General features: G+C 52.5%; 1 protein-coding gene across 1 annotated transcript; it reads left to right on the top strand.

The window, feature by feature from the left end:
- Positions 1–264: 264 nt before the first annotated feature.
- Positions 265–17,164, top strand: SLC7A9 (solute carrier family 7 member 9). Its single transcript, XM_004600703.2, has 12 exons — positions 265–351; positions 2,138–2,285; positions 2,474–2,716; positions 3,027–3,152; positions 3,405–3,504; positions 4,465–4,509; positions 5,071–5,194; positions 5,896–5,999; positions 13,455–13,551; positions 14,663–14,812; positions 16,551–16,725; positions 17,100–17,164. The coding sequence occupies exons 1-12, from the start codon at positions 265–267 to the stop codon at positions 17,162–17,164; spliced, it is 1,464 nt and encodes a 487-aa protein (XP_004600760.1).
- The last annotated feature ends 1,305 nt before the right edge of the window (positions 17,165–18,469 follow it).

Below are 18,469 nucleotides of genomic sequence, written 5' to 3'. Positions count from 1 at the left end.
TGCCCTGTGGGGACGATGGAGTTGGGGAAGAGCAAGGCTCGCTCCAAGCCATGGGCAAAGGATGGACAGGGAACTCGCAGCATGGAGCAAACCGCACCCCTCGGACCCGCTCCTCTGATCTGCTCTGTCATCGTGGCTCACACGGTGCTTCCCCCGCCGGGCCGTCGATGAGTTCCCGTTTGCCTCTTGCCTGCAATCGGAATCTGAATCCAGACCCATCCTTCCTTGCAGCCTCCAGCCTCCTAGTACCGGCAGGAGGGGGACATGGAGGGGACGAGCCTGAGAAAGAGGAGAGAGGATGAGAAGTCCATCCAGAGCAATGAGCCCAAGACCACCACTCTCCAGAAGGAGGTGAGGCGGGCCTCGGGCTACGGGCGCATCGGGGCGGTCACGAAGGGCCGGGCAGCGGGCAGGCGTGCTGATTCGGGAAGTCTCTCTCTCTCTCGCTCTTTCTCTCTCGCGCGATAAGCAAGTCTTTGGACTTGCCTTGCTTCTCTCCCAGCACACTCAGCATGTTCTTGGGACAGCGAAACAGGTGTGGCCGTGCCAGGGCCACTGGAGGGAAGGTGTGTGCCCAGACACTGGGCCCTTTCCGCAGGTCTGAGAGGACCTGCAGCCTCAGGGTCCCCTCGAGAGCATCTTCCTCATGACCTGCTGTTGTCATGTTGGCGGGGGGTTGGGGGGGCTCCTGGGGGATGGGAATGCCGTTTCAGGGAGTCTAGCTGGGCAGCGGGTCTCAGGGGGAAGTGACGGAGGAGGGTCATCCCAGTGGACACGCCAATGAATGTGCCTGAGCACAGGGAAATTCTGGGTGGGAATCTGGTCCCCTCGGTGTTATGGGGACAGCTTCTGGCTGATGGATGAGTGTGGCCCTGGGGCAGACCAGGTGGGCTCAGCCCTAAGGAGATGGAGGTGGATTCAGGGGAAGGTCCCGTTGGATGATGGGTTGGCCTGGGGTCTCCCCAGGAAGTCCTCGAGAGCTCAGCTGCCCTGGCCGAGTGAGGCATTTGGAGTGGGGAAGGGGTGGGGCGGGGAGGCAAGCCTCACAGAAGGATTTGGGGTGGGAGGGAAAGCTTAGGGCGCCAGTGAGCCAAGCTGAGACCATCTGGGGGTGGGAGCGATAGCACAGCGGGTAGGGCATTTGCCTTGCACTCGGCCAACCCGGGTTCGATTCCCAGCATCCCATGTGGTCCCCTGAGCACCGCCAGGGCTAATTCCTGAGTGCAGAGACGGGAATGACCCCTGTGCATCACCGGGTGTGACCCCCTGAAAAAAGCTGAGACCATCTGCACCCCACCTGACACTGAGGCCAGAGTAGAGTAGAGGGGGACCTTGCCCCCCAGCCCCCATGTGGGACCCTGTCGAGTGGGTGCGCCCCTAGTCCCACCCCCACAAAGGCAACATCAGGCTTCTGGGGAGCTGCTGTGAGCTTCAGGCTTGAGCCACACATTTTCTTCCTTCAAGAAGCATTTTCCCCCATTGGTCTGTGTGCAATTGATAAACACGATGGCACGGGCCCGTCCTGTTCCAATATGATGCACATTCACAAGTTTGTTCTCCCCAGAGGTTTGCCTCGAGTCCCTTTCCGGGCAGCCTCCACCCGGGTTTGCTCCTCATTGGTCACTTCTGCCTGTTCCTGAGCTGCACAGGGATAAAAAATCAGAGGACAGGGGCAGCAAGGCTCCCCCGTCCGCCCTCCCCACCCCCACCCTGTGATTTTATCCTGGAGTCTCTGTTGCTCACCCCCAGCTTTGAGACTCCCAGCCCCGACTTCACTCTTAGCTTCGGGGGGCCCGGCTGCACCCCAGCTGCCCAGCAAAGAGGCGAGTCCTTATCAGTGACTTTTTTCTAAAGCACTTTGGCCAGGTGGGAAGGGCAGAGGTTGGGGCAGGGAGCCTGAGCTAGCCACGGGCACTGCCATGTTCTGTGCCTCTGCTTCCTCCTGGTACAGTGGGTCTGACCCGACATGCATGCCCAGCTCAGGGGCCTGGTGTGAAGCCCCAGGAATAGGGAGCAGCTGGGAACCCCTCCTCTCTCGGGGCTGTACTGCAGTGTGTGTGGGGGGTGGGGGGCCGGCCATTGGGCCTGCATGTGGGTAGGGGGCAGCGCTAATGCCCTCGTGCCGGGCACTCCCCAGGTGGGCCTGCTCAGCGGGATCTGCATCATCGTGGGCACCATCATCGGCTCCGGCATCTTCGTCTCCCCCAAGTCTGTGCTCAGCAACACAGAGGCCGTGGGACCTTGTCTCATCATCTGGGCCGCCTGTGGGGTTCTCGCCACACTGGGTAACATGCTCCGCTCCCTGCGATCACTCCCTGTGGGCCGTGGGGCCGAGCCCTGGGGTGGTGGGACCCTGACCTCACACCCTGCTAGGGTGCATGTGTGTATGGCAGGGTGAATGGGCCCCCCGGGTGGGCAAGGATCAGGCCTCACAGGCGGCTGGGGGTGGGCACCCCCCATCTCTGTGTTTCAGGGGCCCTGTGCTTTGCAGAGCTGGGGACGATGATTACCAAGTCGGGGGGCGAGTACCCCTACCTGATGGAGGCCTTCGGCCCCATTCCTGCCTACCTCTTCTCCTGGACCAGCCTGTTCGTCATCAAGCCGACGTCCTTCGCCATCATCTGCCTCAGTTTCTCTGAGTACGTGTCTGCGCCCTTCTACTCTGGCTGCAAACCCCCAGACCTGGTGGTCAAGTGCCTGGCAGCTGCGGCCATCTGTGAGTACCGGCCTGCAGCTCTGGTGGGAGGGGGAGGGGCAGCAAAGACTGGCCCAGGTGGCCTGGGCACCCTCTGACCTCCTCCACACCCAAAACGTGGGTCTAGGGTCACAGTGTTGAAGGGGCAGCTCTGCTCCCAGCTGCCCTCATCTGTCCCTGCTGGGCGGGGGCAGGAAGGAGGAGGGCCTCTGCTCGCTCCAGCACCCTCAGAGGGCACACAGCTCCTGGACAGCAAAGGGGCATGAGGGCACTTGGCAACGCCGGAGGGTTTGCCTGAGGATGGAATGGACAGTGCTTCCTCTCTTCGCAGTGCTCATCACCGCCGTGAACGCGTTCAGCGTGCGGCTGGGCAGCTACGTCCAGAACGTGTTCACGGCGGCCAAGCTGGTGATCGTGGCCATCATCATCATCAGCGGGCTTGTCCTCCTGGCCCAAGGTGAGTGGCTGGTGGGGGGAGGCAGGGGCGAGGAGGCAGCGGGGAGGCATGGACCACCTCACCTCGCACTCTCCCTCCTTCCTCATCAGGACCTTCGCTCCCCAGGGTTCTAGAGCGGGGTTCCCAGTCTGAGGCTCCAGGCCGGCCAGCCCCTTTGGTCCCGAGGAGAGGGTCGAAAGCCCCAGTTTGGCTAGCTGACCCCCAATCCTCCCAACCACCACCACCACTATTCTCTGTCTGGCTTCTTTGCAGGAAACACGAAGAACTTTGAGAATTCTTTTGAGGGTGCAAATCTGAATATGGGCTCCATTGGCCTGGCATTTTACAACGGACTCTGGGCCTATGACGGATGGTGAGGCGCCCGAGGGTCATGCTCTGTGTGTGTGGCTTTCCTTATGCCACCTGACACTGTGGGGGGGAGCATAACTTCTTATTTCTGGGGCTCTTGGGGACCCCCAGATCACCTCCCTTTCTCCCTTTTCTTAAGCACCTCACCCCCATGCTTCTGATCTCAGACCCCAGAGACACCAGGGCCCTGAGCAGCAGCCCAGCCACCGGTGGGCTGAGTCTGGGTATCAGTCTCCAAGGTGGAATGTCAAGGGCAGGGGGCGGGGTGGCTCACGGGACCCAGCGCTGGGTTTGCATGCCGGGGTGCTGGGTTTGATCCCTGGCACCTCGTGCCACCCTGAGCACTGCTGGGTGTGGTCCCCAAACCAGAAACAGCAAAGTGGTGGGTAAAGTGGTGGGAGTCTGTCTGTGTCCCCTGAGCCAGACATGTGGCTGCTGGTCAGGTGCATCCTGCCCCTCTCGCTCGCCAAGGCCACTGCAGGCCTTTGTCTCTCTTTATTTTTTATCACGCGCCTCCAGGACTCCTGATTTCACTAATTGTAGAACAGTTATTGGATTCCCACAGAGGGCAAAGACTCTCCACGGGCAGGCATGCCAGCCTAGGGAATGACCCCACCCCCACCCCATCCCACGGAAGAGGGGAGAGACGCCCTGACTCCCGGCAGGAGGGAGCACTCAGTCGGGGCCCATGTCATTCCTCTGTGCTGCAGTGTCAGGACATGATCACGGGGCTGGTGTTCACTGCATCGGGTGTTTGCCTCACATGCAGCTCACCCAGTTTGATCCCCATATCCTATACAGCCCCTCCCCCGCCCGTCCCGAGTCTGCCAAGAGCGATTCCTGAGCGCAGAGCCAGGAGTGAGTCTTGAGCACCACTCGGTATGGCCCCAAAACCAAAAAGAAAAAAAGAAGAGAAAGTACACGTTCTGTGAGGTGCCTTACTACCATTCTCTCTCTTCCCTAGGAACCAACTCAACTACATCACAGAGGAACTTAAAAACCCCTTCAGGTGAGGAAGGTGGGGCAGGCGGGGAATGTGGGCTAGCAAGCATTGCTGCCTCTGAGCAAATGGTGCGGGGCTGGGAGGCGGCTGAGTGCAGGCTCTGCATGTAGGAGCCCCTGATGGCATCCCCGGCACCTCGTGGCCCACCTCACACACCTAACTGGGAGTAGTTCCCATCCTGTACCACTTAGATGTGCCCCCACACGTGTTCAAAAGAAACCCCAAAACAGTAAAAGGGGATTCCTTCAAAATGGGTGGGCCCGCCCTGGTGACTTCTCATTCGCCTGCCTGACCTCGGGAGACTGCGTGCTGGGGGAGCACTGGTTGCAGAGTAGGAAGAATTCTCATCTCACTGGCTCAATGGTGCTTTAAGAGCACTTTGCTGAGCAGGAGCAGAGAGGCGTGTCCTTCCTGTTTGAAGAAGCCAGCTGTCCACACTGGGACCCCGCGATTCCCCAAGGGTTCTGGTAGGGGAGAGGGGGAGAGGGGGTCGCTGCCCAGGGCTCAGGGCCGGCCAGGACGGACGTGAGCGCTCCGAGAGTCTCACGGACACTCCGTCCTTCCCAGAAACCTGCCGCTGGCCATCATCATCGGGATCCCGCTGGTGGCCGTGTGCTACGTCCTCATGAACGTCTCCTACTTCACTGTGATGACGGCCACGGAGCTCCTGCAGTCCCAGGCGGTGGCCGTGGTGAGCGCCGGGGTCTCTGCAATGCAGGCACTGTGGGCCCGGGTAGGGTACGGGCAAGCGAGCAGTAGAAGCCACAGGTCAGGGAGGGCACAGGCACTCTGGGGTTCCCTCTGACTCCGCCCCCCAGCCCCTGCAGCTCGGGGCTGGGCGCAGGCGATGTCGGGGTGAGTGGGGGGCGCCCCACGGCTGCCTAAGTTCAAGAAGACGCGAGGGGGCACCGGGGAACGTATTGGGGGACCAAGATGGTCCAGGAAGTGGTGCTGGGGAGCATCACGCTTGAGGCTGGGGAGTTGGAACTGAAAATAAGGAAATAAGCTTTAATTTTGCAGGCGGTGGCAAGGCAAGGCAATGCCACCCTGCGCACAGCAGGTCTTGGGGCTGTTAGGGAGTAGCTTAGATGGGGGCGTGGCCAGAATGGGCGTGGCCATTAAGTGGGCGTTGTGACGGTGGGCGTGGCTATTAACTGGGCATGGCTGTTAATTGGTCGTGGCCGCAGTGGGTTATTAATTGGGCGTGGCCCTGATTGGGGGCGGGGCTTTAGCACTCCCGAAGGTCGTCAGTTCTGGTGCAAGGATACTGCGACTCTCCCAAGAGCCAGAGGGGCCAGCGGGTCCTTGGAGGAAGCTCTTCTCTCCTATTTCCTTCATACCGGGAGCACCTGCTCCCCTGGGAAAGACCCTCAGGTTCCTCTCCTCCTGCAGACGTTCGGTGATCGAGTTCTCTACCCAGCCTCGTGGGTCGTCCCCCTCTTCGTGGCGTTCTCAACCATCGGGGCTGCTAACGGGAGCTGCTTTACTGCCGGCAGGTAGGGCACCCCGCGCTCACCCTTGGGTAGGGGGCAAAGGGGTGGGGGAGGGGGCTGCAGCAAAGAGGAACCGGCCCTAGTCCCCGGGCTCTGCAGGCCTGCTCAAGGGCTCGACCTCTTCTGGGCTGGAAGGAGCGCGTGCAGTGCAGGCACTCCTCCCGGCTCAGGCTCCTGGTTGGGGCACAGTGCGCCGAACCCAACCCCAGGAGACAGAAGCACTGGTTTCTGTGTGGCACTTTCCGTTTCTTCTTTAAAACTGTAGTTCAGGCAACATGGCGACGACCATGTTAACTTCCTCGGGCTCGTTGCACAAAACCATCAACATCTTCGCCACCATCAGCCTGCCTGAGATCTTCCACCAACATCCTTGTGGCTTCTTTTCACCTATTATTCCCCCCCACCCCCCAAACAGCACCTGACACCCTCCTTAAATGCCCTCCCTTTTCTCCACCCACTGACACTGCTCTCTGTACAGTCCCCTCAGGTACTTTCCATCTTGCCACACTGGGTGTGACCCAGAAACAATAAAAGAGAAATACAGTCAGGCAGCAGTATTTGCAATAGTTCCGTGTATGTGGGAACCTCCAAAGGCCTACTGATCGATGGCTGGGTTGAAAAAAAGCTGTCTGTTTGTACAAAAATACTATTCATCTTTAAAAAGGAAAATTAATATATATTTTTTGCCATTTGTAGCTCACCCATGGCATAGGAGGGAGGAGAAAAATCTTTGAACTATTGAACAGTTTTCCAATATATGGAAATATACATTGTTTATCTGGTTTTAGATGGAGTTTTAGATTGTTCTTTTGTTTGGGCTATCAGAATGCTGCCATGAACATTCTCGTGTCTTTTATCATACCCATCCGATATGCTTTCATTTCTTTTGGAATGGAACTGCTGGGACATGGCTTTTTTTTTTTTAAGCCTCCTAAGCAGTACTCAGAGGGTCTAAGGGTCACTCCTGGAGATACTCAGCCAACCTGGCCGGATGGTGTAATGTTTGAGCCCTGCGGTGCTGGGGACCACCAGGGCTACTGCAGTGGTACTTGGGGGCCACACATACTACACCTGCAATGTTTGGTGGAGGGGGTATGTGAGGACAGGGATTGGATTTTGGAATCCTTGAACATATAAGCTATACACCCCTGGCCCGTGAGCAATTACTCTAGGCCACAGATGCTTTTAGCTGCTTATCCCTCTGCCCATTTCTATTCCTGTGCACAGAGCTTGTGAGTTTCTGTTTCTTCACATCCTCACCAACACTTGGCACTGTCTCTCTGAGTATAGCCATTCTACTGGGTCTTAGTATGTAATTATGTTAACATGCTCTTCTCTAAAGGCTAATAATACCAAGAATCTTTTCACTTGCTTATTGTTTATTCATATTATCTTTTGCCAGAGCAATAAAGTCTTGTCCACTTTTAACATCGGGCAGTTCATCGTCTTACTAAAGTGCTAATCTATTCTGGTTTTGCAAGTATCCTGGACTCTTTGCACATTATTATCAACTCAGTGACATCTTCTTTCTCTCTCTCTCTCTCTCTCTCTCTCTCTCTCTCTCTCTCTGTATTCGGGTCACACCTGGCTCTGTACTCACGAATTACTCCTGGTGGTGCTCAGGGGACCATATGGGATGCCAGGAATCAAACCCAGGTCACCATATGCAAGGCAAACGCCCAACCAGCTGTTCTATCACTCTAGCCCAGTCTTCTTTTTTCTTAATGGCAGTTTTTGAAACACTATAGAACTGTAGCATTGTCATCTGTTGTTCATCGATTTGCTCGAGTGGGCACCAGTAACGTCTCCATTGTGTATATATATATTTAAATTTATTTTTATAAAGTTGTTCACAATATTATATTTAATATTCAAACACCAATCCCATGAAGCACTATATTTTTAAAAAAATAAAGTCCAGGGCTTGTTTGTTTTTTCATGCTTTTGTTGGCATATGTAAGAATCTATGCCCAAATCACACAATGCTTTCTATTCTAAGTTTCCACAAGTGTAACTCTTTCATTTAGATATTGATCCATTATTTGAGTGAATTTTGTAGTGTTCTGGATTTGAGCAACTTGGAATCTGGCCAGAGACTTATTCTATATTGAATTATGTCACTTTCAATGAACTTAAATCTAAGACTTTAATTTACTGGTTTCTATTTTTCTGTCCCACATGGAAAACTCTCCCCCTCTCAAGAAACTGTTTTCTTCTAACATTTAGCTTTTTACTTATTAAAATACCATTAAGTATAACACTGTGAGAAAGTTATAATAAGGCATGAATCTCGCTCCCCCAAGCCCTCACCCAAAACAATCTTTGCCTGTGACCTAGTCTTGCTAAGTGATCCGTCCTCTCCCCACCCCATTCCAAACTGTTATCCTCAATGTGCTTGTTCCCTTGCCTTTGGTTGACCACTCTCGTCTCATCTCATGCTCACTGGAACATTTCACAGCTGCAGGAACGAAACCTGCACAGACACCTACATTAGATGTTCCTTGCACATGCATGCTACTCCTCTTTTCTGGTTATGCTCAGAGTCTAGATTGGTTGATTCGTGGAGAACTGTGGGATTTAAAGGATGGATTAACGGGGCTGGAGTGATAGCACAGTGGGTAGGGCATTTGCCTTGCACACGGCCAACCCGGATTTGATTCCCGGCACCCCGTATGGTCCCCTGAGCACCGCCAGGGGTAATTCCTGAGTGCAGAACCAGGAGTAACCCCTGTGCATTACCGGGTGTGACCCAAAAAGCTAAATAAATAAAGGATGGATTCACAGCAGCAGCCTGAGCAGGCCTCTCCTCTACCCAGCACCTCTGTTCTGTCCACTTTCACCCAGTTTGTTCTGGGAATTAGCATTATTCACATCTTTTCAAAATTGAAGTGTGTCACTTTTAAATAGATGGAGATGTTTGCCTTTGTAGTCCTGACTTACCGTCATCACCACTTCTTCGGTTGTTTTGACGTGTCCTTTGTGGCTTACTGTAGTTTTTACGCTTAAGATGGTATTGAAAATAATGTACATTCTATTAATTTCTGAATTCTTATATTCCCATTAAGCTTCTACCGTGACTGTTCACATCTTCCAGCCTTGTGGATTTGTGCCTTATAAGTTTTATTGGCGGGGGAGGAAGGGGCACACACAGCAATGCTCAGAGGTTACACCTGGCTCTGGACTCAGGAATTACTCCTATCTGTGCTCTGAAGAGCATCTGGGATTGAACCTGGATTGGCCGTATGCAAGGCAAATGCCCCACCCACTGTACTCTTATCCCAGTCCCTGTGTCTCATATGTTTTATTTCTGGGGCCAGAGAGATAGTATGGTGGGTAAGGTGCTTGCCTTGCACGTGACCAAACTGAGTTCGATCCCCAGCACCCCATTATGGTTCTCTGAGCACTGTCAGGTGTGATCCCCAAGCACAGGGCTAGGAGTAAGCCTTGAGTACCACTGGGTATGGCCCCAAAACGAAACCAAAATATTTTTAAAAATAAAGGTTCCTGTTTCTCGTATCTTCTTGGTAGACTGTGTCCTTTGCCAGCACGCACTCTCTGTCCTTAAACTCTAGTTTGTCTGAACTAGACGGTAGTAGCCAGGAGTGCCTGGTAGTGTCCCCTTCCTCTTCAACCCCAGGCCCACTGGGCTTGGCTGTCCTTTCCACAAATCTCACCCAGGAGCGTGTATCTAGCCAGCAAGAGGAGCACGATCACATTTACTGCGTCTACTACTGTCACTGTCACTGTCATCCCGTTGTTCATCGATTTGTTCGAGCAGGCACCAGTAACATCTCTCATTGTAAGACTTGTTACTGTTTTTGGCATATCCAATACGCCACGGGTAGCTTGCCAGGCTCTGGCGTGCGGGCGCGATACTCTCAGTAGCTTGCTGGGCTCTCTGAGAGGGGCGGAGGAATCGAACACCGGTCCGTTGCGTGAAAGGCGAATGCCCTACCGCTGTGCTATTGCTCCAGCCCTGCTGCGTCTACTACAACTAGATGAGTTCCTAACAGATTCTTTTTGTGTTTTCCTGGCTTGAGAAATATTTTTTGGCATAAGTTGATTTAAAAAAATATCTTATAAATGTTCATATATATATATGTTTAAAAATATAAATGATCATTTTGGCTTCCCTTACAAAATTTTAAACTGCTACATTATTGTATCTGATCTTTTTTCTTGTACTTTTTTTTTTTAACCACACTTGGCTGCACTCAGGGATCAATTCTTTCTTTTTTAAAATTAATTTCCTTAATTAAATCACCAGGAGATAGTTACAAAGCTTTCATGATTGATTTTCAGTCATACAATGATTGAACACCCATTCCTCCACCAGGGCGCATTTTCCATCACCAATGTCCTCAGTATCCCTCCCACCACCCTCACCCCATGGGATCAGTTCTTGTGGGGCTCAAGGGACCACGTGGGGTGCCAGGAATTGAATCCAGGTTAGCCGTGTGCAAGGCAAGTGTCGTACCCACTGTGCTCTCTCTCTGGCTCTGTACCTGATCTTTTAAGCTGCATATTGATGTGACAGGGTCACAGTCCTGTTGTGTATGCATAGTTGCTGCCCCTCCGCCTCTGACCTGGTGTCCTGTGTCCACGTCTTCTTCTACAATCCAGGAAGCTTTTCCAATCCACTCAGTCACCTTGTTCCATAATCCGAGTTCCCACCTTGTTCCATCAACCGAGTTCCATAATCCGAGAGGGAGTTGTCATTAGAAACCTCCTCTCTCCTCTTTTGCTTCTATCCACGTATAGATGAGATCTGACACTTGTCTGTCTCTCCTTGAACGTGAGCCCTCTAGCTCCAATCTGGTTGTAGCAAGAGGCAAGACTGCACGTATTCTTCGAGCTGAATGTCCTGCTCTATTCTATTCTGTGTGCCGACCAGTTTCTTTATCCATCGATCTGTTGATGGTCATTTAGGTTGTTTCTAGGGTTGGCTATTATGTATAGAACATAGTGCAGTCAACATAGGTGTGTATTCAACATTTTGAGTTAGTGGTTTTTGTGTTCTTAGGATCTGGGATAGCGCCCAAGGAATAGAATTGTGTATAATAGGGGAGCTTTTAGAAAAGGTTTTATGAGGGGGCTGGAGTGATAGCACAGCAGGTAGGGCGTTTGCCTTGCACACGGCTGATCTGGGTTCAAATCCCAGAATCCCATATGGTCCCCTGAGCACCATCAGGGGTAATTCCTGAATGCAGAGCCAGGAGTAACCCCTGTGCATTGCTGGATATGACCCAAAAAAAGAAAAAAAAAGGTTTTATGAGAAAGAGCCATTGTGTTTTCCATAGAGTCTGCACCAAATAACATTCCCACCATTAGTGAATGAAGATGAAAAAGAAAAAGTCTTGATCTAATTATTCATAAAATCTCCATTATTCCCTTTTTACTTCTAGCTGATATATATTATTTTAGCAATTTCTCTTAAAATGTAACCTAAATGAATTTACCAAATGTCTTGAGTTTCTTCTAAGGACATAACCTTTTACATCATCTAGAATGCCAGGTACACCTTGATAAACCCAGCCCGAGGGCAGTGTCCATGAGAAAAAATTAATTTTGGGTTTTTTTCCAGTCACACCTATTGGTGCTCACGGTTTATTCCTAGCAGTGCTCAGGGGACCATCCGTGGTGCCAGGGTAACTGGGGTCAGCCATATATAAGACAAACACCTTCACTCCAGTACTATCCCTCCAGCCCTATTTAAAATTACTAAAAATGTTGAATCTAGTACCTACCTGTCAATATGTTTTGTTTCCTTAACATTGCTTCTCTAGTCAACTTCTTTTGAATTTTTTGTCATTGCTGATCTTTTTAAGTTCCAAACGAGAATAGGAAAGTGGTGTCTCATTTATCTAAAAATGTATCTTCCCAGTATGAATAATTTAGCTGCACAGAATTCTAATATGAAAACCTTGAATTTACTTCACCTTGAAGATATTTCTCAGGGATAGTTCAATGTACTGAGCATGTGCATTTCATATAGGCGGCCGGGGTCGTTCTTGGCACCACCTGGGCCCTGAGTACCTCTAAGAGCAACTCCTGTACACCATTGGGTGTGGCCCCCAAAACCTCCCATACATACTGTTGTACGTTGTCCCTTTATTCCCTGCTCTCAGGCTGGCCCTGGATACTTCCGGCACCATCTCTGGGGCTTTCCGCACTGGGAAGCCCCCAGGAGCAGCGCTGACAGGGTCATCACCTGTGTGTGCAGGCCGCCTCGGTGTGACTCATGGTCCTGTGTCTGTGGGCAAGTGATTGAAGCCTGAGCCGTGCCCCCATCTGGCTCTTGTCACTGAACACTGGGCTCTCGAAAAATCTGGCCACGCCGGAAGCTCTCTGACAACCCAAATTGTCATTGTTGGTTTTGTTTTTTAATAGTTCCAACTAGGACTTGAGAAGGGGGATGACGCAGGCATTTGCGACTGCACTCACCATGTTACAGAGTTCTGGGGAGAAAGGGGGCACAGAAGTTTAAGAAACCCGGAGGAGTTTAAGGACCACGGAATCACCGAGCCACCTCCCAGGCCCCTCTGTGCCCTGTCTTGTAGTTTCAGCTTGCAAGGTCACAGCTTGGGACACCTTCGTCCCTAATGTGAGCATCTTTTTGCCAGGACTGGGTTGGGCTGGAAGGAGTCCCACTTCCCCCGACTCCGGCTTCTGTCACCTCCGCCCTCCCCACCTCTATGCCTCAGCCACATCGTCTCGTTGCTTTTCTCACAGGTGCTGAGTTTCTCTGCTGATGATTTTTTTTAAAAAAAAACTTTCTCCTCTTTTAGAATTTTCTTTGATTCCGTGTCGGGCTGGGAACAGAACTTGGTGGTCAAGGAGAAAAACCAAACCACCTACTCTCCACTCAGCCCTTCGCTGCTTTAAGCGACAGTCTTTCCGAGAACTGACTCCTCAGGTTGTTTTCAGGGGAATGAAGCCCCTATGTGTCCACTCACTTACCCTTGACTATTCTGATTTTTCTCATTGTTGTTCCTTTTGGCTTTTTGTGCCACGCCCAGCAGTGTTCAGGGCGTACTCCTGGCTCTGAATTCAGGAATCACTCCTGGTGGGCTTGGGGGACCATATGGGATGCTGGGGATCGAACCCAGGTCTGTTAAGGGCAAGGCAAATGCCCCGCCATCTGTACTATTGCTCCCCCTACCCCTACCGCTCTTGATTTTTTTTACAACATGGAAACACTGTTGCCAGACTGGCAGTGCAGGGACCCCCCCCCCCCCCCCCGCAGCTTGCTCCTGGCAGGGTCTGAGCGGTGCCAGCCAGTCTTGACACTGTTTCTTGCATCCCTTTTAGGGCTCAGATCTGGCGTCTCCTCTGTGCAAGGGGTTCCCGGAACCTCCCTTTCCCTGCTTAGGGGGCTCTCCTGCCCTTGCTCAAGGCCTCAGGTCCTCACGGGAAGGCGCCCGCGCTCACACCCAGACTCCCGTCCCTGTTTTCCAGACTCGTGTACGTGGCAGGCCGGGAGGGCCATATGCTGCAAGTCCTCTCCTACATCAGCGTCCGGCGCCTGACTCCGGCTCCTGCCATCATCTTTTGTGTAAGCACAAAAACACACCCCTTCCGAGTCCTTCCCTTTGCGTGGCATCACCAGCTGGTATTGATAAGTCGGTATTGACTAAGTTGGTATTGATGTACTTCCTAAGGACCCAGGTTCCCTTCGTCCTCCACACGGAATAAGCACGTTTCAAACCCCAATGCCATTCAGCTCCACGGCTCCCGTGTCACCCACGGAAGATGTTCTTTGAATCTCTCACGATGGTTCCACGTACTCTTCTGACACGGAAATTTGTATTTTCATGGATCCCAGGCAGTAAATGATGACAACTCCACTTGCTTTTTGGGCAGGAGGATAAGGCCTTTACCAAGCGGCTGCTGACCACAGCTTTTCTCTGGGGTTCAGTAATTTCAAAGTCTCGGGATTCGTGTGCAGGACAGGCCCCTCAGCATCTTCCCCCTGGTTTTCCTCAGCCAAGGGTCAGAGTCCTTCAGCTACGAGCAACCGTTTTGGGTCCCTATCGGCCATCCACTCAGGCCATGATTCTCCCCCCACCGCTCTCAGTCAAGATAAGGAAGTGGATGTGTGAAGGGCAGGGCAGGGCCGTGCAGCCGACAGAAGCCATTCCGCTCCTGACCTGGTGCACAGCTCTCTTGTGTGACCAGATGCCTCTGAAGAGAAAACCCGGGACTAGAAAGCGGGCACAACTGACAGAGCTTGCATTTATCTTGCTTCGAATTGCATCTTCAAAACATTAAACCATTGTCCAAGTCTTTCCCAGTGTCAAAGGGAATGGTTGTCATCAGAGTTCAGAGCAGACTCACCCTGGATATGAAGGAATCCGTAGCTTTTTCTTTTTTCTTTTTCTTTTTTGCTTTTTGGGTCACACTGGCAATGCACAGGGGTTACTCCTGGCTCTGCACTCAGGAATCACCCCTGGTGGTGCTCAGGGGACCATATGGGATGCTGGGAATCAAACCTGGGTCAACTGCATGCAAGGCAAACGCCCTACCCGCTGTGCTATTGCTCCAGCCCAGGAATCCGTAGCTTTCTTGATGCCGAAGCGTTTCTCCTCAGGAAAAGCTATGAAGTGACAGGGCTGTCTTCTGCATACACTAAGGACCAAGTAAGACGTCACTCTTCTCTCTCCCAGGGCATCATAGCAATTATCTACATCATCCCCGGTGACATAAACTCATTAGTGAACTACTTCAGTTTTGCTGCATGGCTCTTTTATGGAATGACGGTTCTGGGCCTGATTGTGATGCGATTTACAAGGAAAGACCTGGAGAGGCCTATAAAGGTAGGTTTGCACAAATGGATTCGCCTCCTGCAATGAACTAGGAGAGGGTCACTGTTAACGGTGAGGCACATACTTTCATTTCAAACTGGGTTCTTCTCTTGAATAGCATCCCAGGCACCACACACAGGAGTGATCTCTAAGCACAGCCAGGTGGAGGCCAAACCCGCTCCCCCAAACTGAAATAAAATTAACAAATGGGTCCAATTAAAAAGAAACACCGTGTACAAGTTGAAGCAAAAAAGGCTAAAGAATCCCTTTAATTCTGTTTGTTTGGTTTTTCTTTCTTGGGTCACAACTGGAGAAGAACAGGGGTTACTCCTGGCTCTGCACTCAGGAATCACCCCTGGCGGTGCTCGGGGGACCATATGGGATGCTGGGAATTGAACCTGGGTCGGCTGCATGCAAGGCAAATGCCCTACCCGATTGTGCTATTGCTCCAGCCCCAAGAATCCCTTTAATTCTGGAAGGACAGAATTACCTGCATTCTGAAATACCAGAACCCCCCATTCTGGCACTTGCATAGAAATGGACTTACAAGAGTCTCAGCATTACTGCTTTGTATTTGCAGTGTTACTGCTCCATGTCGACCACCAGAGTGCTGGGAGGCCCCCGCCCTCCCCCACAGACAGCTCAGGGCTGTCTCGGCTGGGGGGAAGAGTAACCCTGTGCTTTGTCCCTTGTACTCGGCTGAGTGAGATCATCGGTGTTTATCTTTTCCTTTCTGACTCATTTAACCTGACTTCTACTTCAATGGCCCCTTCTGGCCCCAGGGGAACTAAGTGCCCAGGAGAAGAGGCTGGGTCCAGGTCTGGTGGAATTGGATTCCTTACCCATCGTCAGTCTACCCACTTGGTGATTCAGAAGTGGGAGCACCACTGGCTGTCACCCCAGTGGTTCCCCAAACTTTGAGGTGTCACCTGGCAGCCTGCCCTGAATCTTCAGGCTTGTACATCCGGGTGGAATATCCTTTTGCCCCCAGCACTTCCTGGGAGGTTCCAAGTAAGGAAAAGTCGGACCACTGGACATAAGCTGCCTGAGGTTGGGCTGCAAAGGGAGGTCCCGCTGCCCCAGCTTTCTCTGACATAGACAGGCAGCACTGCACTGTAGCACTGTCGTCCCGCTGTTCATCAATTTGCTCGAGCGGGCACCAGTAATGTCTCCATTGTGAGACTAGTTGTTACTGTTTTTGGCATATCGAATATGCCACGGGGAGCTTGCCAGGCTCTGCCATGTGGGCAGGATATTCTCAGTAGCTTGCCGGGCTCTCTGAGAGAGACAAATGAATCGAACCCGGGTCGGCCGCGTGCAAGGCAAACGCCCTACCCGCTGATAGGTAAAGAGGATTAAATTGTCAGGGAAAGCTAGAATAGATATCATATAGGACAAACTGCCAAATCTCCAGCTAATCTATGGCAAGGCGAAAAAAAATGGTGTGTGTGTGTGGTGGTGGTGGGGGAGGCAGAGGGAAATAAGAGTGTGAAACACATGAAATCTTCCCTCATTTGAGACACAATTATTTTACAGGCTTCTAGTGTCATATTTGGCATTTTCTTTATCTTTTAGGGGAAAAGAAAAAGACAGGCAGAGTGAAAGAAATCAAAGGTTGGCGAGATTACTTAGAATGACTGGAATTAGCGTGTTCCTTGGCCTCTGCTGGACTCTCTCTAGCCAGTGCTTCCTTCAGAGGGGGTCTCCCCCCACGCCAGGGGCCCGCCTGACCCCACGCTGTGCCTTGCAGGTGCCCATCGTGATCCCGATCCTGGTGACGCTGGTGTCGGTGTACCTGGTGCTGGCGCCCATCATCAGCGAGCCCGCGTGGGAATACCTGTACTGTGTCATCTTCATCCTCAGCGGCCTGATATTCTACGTCCTTTTCGTCCACTATAAGTTTGCATGGGCTCAGAAAATCTCCAGTGAGTATCACCCAAAGGACAGTCTGACGGTTAGTGAGGAACCGATGGGCAGAGGTCCCCGCAAGGGCAGAGGCAAGTGGCCGACCCTCCCTCTGCCACCTCTGTCCTGCGTCTCGAAAGTCATTTTGTTTCATGGAATACACTAAGCTCCTTCTTCTCCCTCCTATAACCTGGTGGCCGACCCCTCAGCGGGAGCACGCCCTCCCTGAGCACTGTGGCTCACAGGATGGTCTCGGATGGCCTCTGGCCACCGGTGCCCGCTGGCAGAGAGACACCCCCCTGGAGGAGTGCCTGCAGCAGCCCCGTGCACACCGGTGGGGAAGTCCCTTGGCTGGCCTCTTGCTGACTGAACCTCCGGGCGCCTTTCGTTCCAGAGCCCCTCACCATGCACCTGCAGATGCTGATGGAAGTCGCACCTCCGGAGGAAGCCCCCGAGTGACAAGCTCGAGCTCCCGCGGCCATTACCCAAGCTGTGACAACTTTATTTTTGTAAGCAGTATTTGTGGTTACTCCCAATGTTTTTGTGAAGAAAAAAAACGGATCAAGACATTCATAAAAGTTACTTTTTAGACATTCTGGGTTCTCTGGGAGGGGATCCGGATTGGAGAGGTGACGGGAACAGCAGGTGACCAGGCCACCTCACAGGACAATGGCCAGTATGGCACCTCCTTCCCCAGGTGCCTACTTACAGGCAATTCCTTAAAGCAACTCTCCAGCAAGATGGACAGAACTCAGAATTGGTGAAACTTTTGCTTTGAAATATATTTTTAAAATACTCCAGTACCAATGTCCTGCTCCTTACGTACCCCCTCACCACCAAGCACTGTCCCCCTGGGATTCCACTGGCTGCAGATGGCAGGCCTAGCCCAGACGGCCTCGCTGCCTGCCCAGCACAGTCAGAGCCTCGCCACAGCCTGCCCTGGACACTCTGGTGGATGGACACTAGTTTGCATTTGGCCTTTAGGCAAAATTCAAAGGTCTTTAGTTTTTTGGTCATACCCAGCGATGCTCAGGGGTCACTTCTGCTCTGCACTCAGGAATTAGTCCTGGTGGTGCTCACAGGACTTCCAGGATGCTGGGGACCAACCCCTGGGTAAGCTGGGTCGGGCGCATGCTGCGCAAGCACCTCACCCGCTGTGCTCTCCCCAGTTCCCCAAAGTAACATTTCTGTGAAAACACATTTTATTCATGCAGGTGACATTTGCACCATGGCTAACTATGGTTAGAAGCACAAAAACAAAAATACACTCTTAGCTTACATTTCAGAAGTTTCCTCAAACCATGAGATCAGTACATATTAACAGAAGAGCCACCACAAAAAACCAGCAACTGTTTACATTTCAGCAGCCAGAGTCATCGAGAGCCTCCGATACGGGGTGGAAAAGCTGGTCTAGATTTTTCTCCTCCGTCTTTCCGTCAGCCTCCCCTCGCTGCGCTCCGCGGGGCACTGGACTCGCCACAGGTCCACACGGAGAAGCACACACATGCAGGTCCGTTGCTTGCTGCCTATCTGCTGTGTCTTACGAAAGCTTGAACCCCGTGAGCACAAAGGGCAGGGGGCCAGCAGTCCCGGGGAGCCAGCGCGGCAGGAAGCCGGACCTGCTCTTGGGAACAGGAGCGGCAGGAGCGGCCGGAGGGGTCGCCAGGGCTTCCCACTCCTCTCAGCCGCCCAGTTCCTCCCCTGCAGCCAAGACCTGCTGCCTCCCAGGAGTCGTCCAGGCCGGACCCCAGCTCGTGCCCACCA

The sequence above is a fragment of the Sorex araneus genome, chromosome 8, assembly GCF_027595985.1.
Source record: "Sorex araneus isolate mSorAra2 chromosome 8, mSorAra2.pri, whole genome shotgun sequence".
Taxonomy (NCBI): domain Eukaryota; kingdom Metazoa; phylum Chordata; class Mammalia; order Eulipotyphla; family Soricidae; genus Sorex; species Sorex araneus.
This window is presented reverse-complemented; position numbering and strand designations above follow the sequence as displayed.

What these genes read in the sequence shown, in the direction of transcription:
- SLC7A9 (XM_004600703.2), top strand. Translation starts at nt 265, where the DNA reads ATGGAGGGGACGAGCCTGAGAAAGAGGAGAGAGGATGAGAAGTCCATC. An exon ending in CCACCACTCTCCAGAAGGAG is followed by an intron (nt 352 to 2,137) that starts GTGAGGCGGGCC and finishes GGCACTCCCCAG; the next exon opens with GTGGGCCTGCTCAGCGGGAT. An exon ending in GCTTGTCCTCCTGGCCCAAG is followed by an intron (nt 3,153 to 3,404) that starts GTGAGTGGCTGG and finishes GCTTCTTTGCAG; the next exon opens with GAAACACGAAGAACTTTGAG.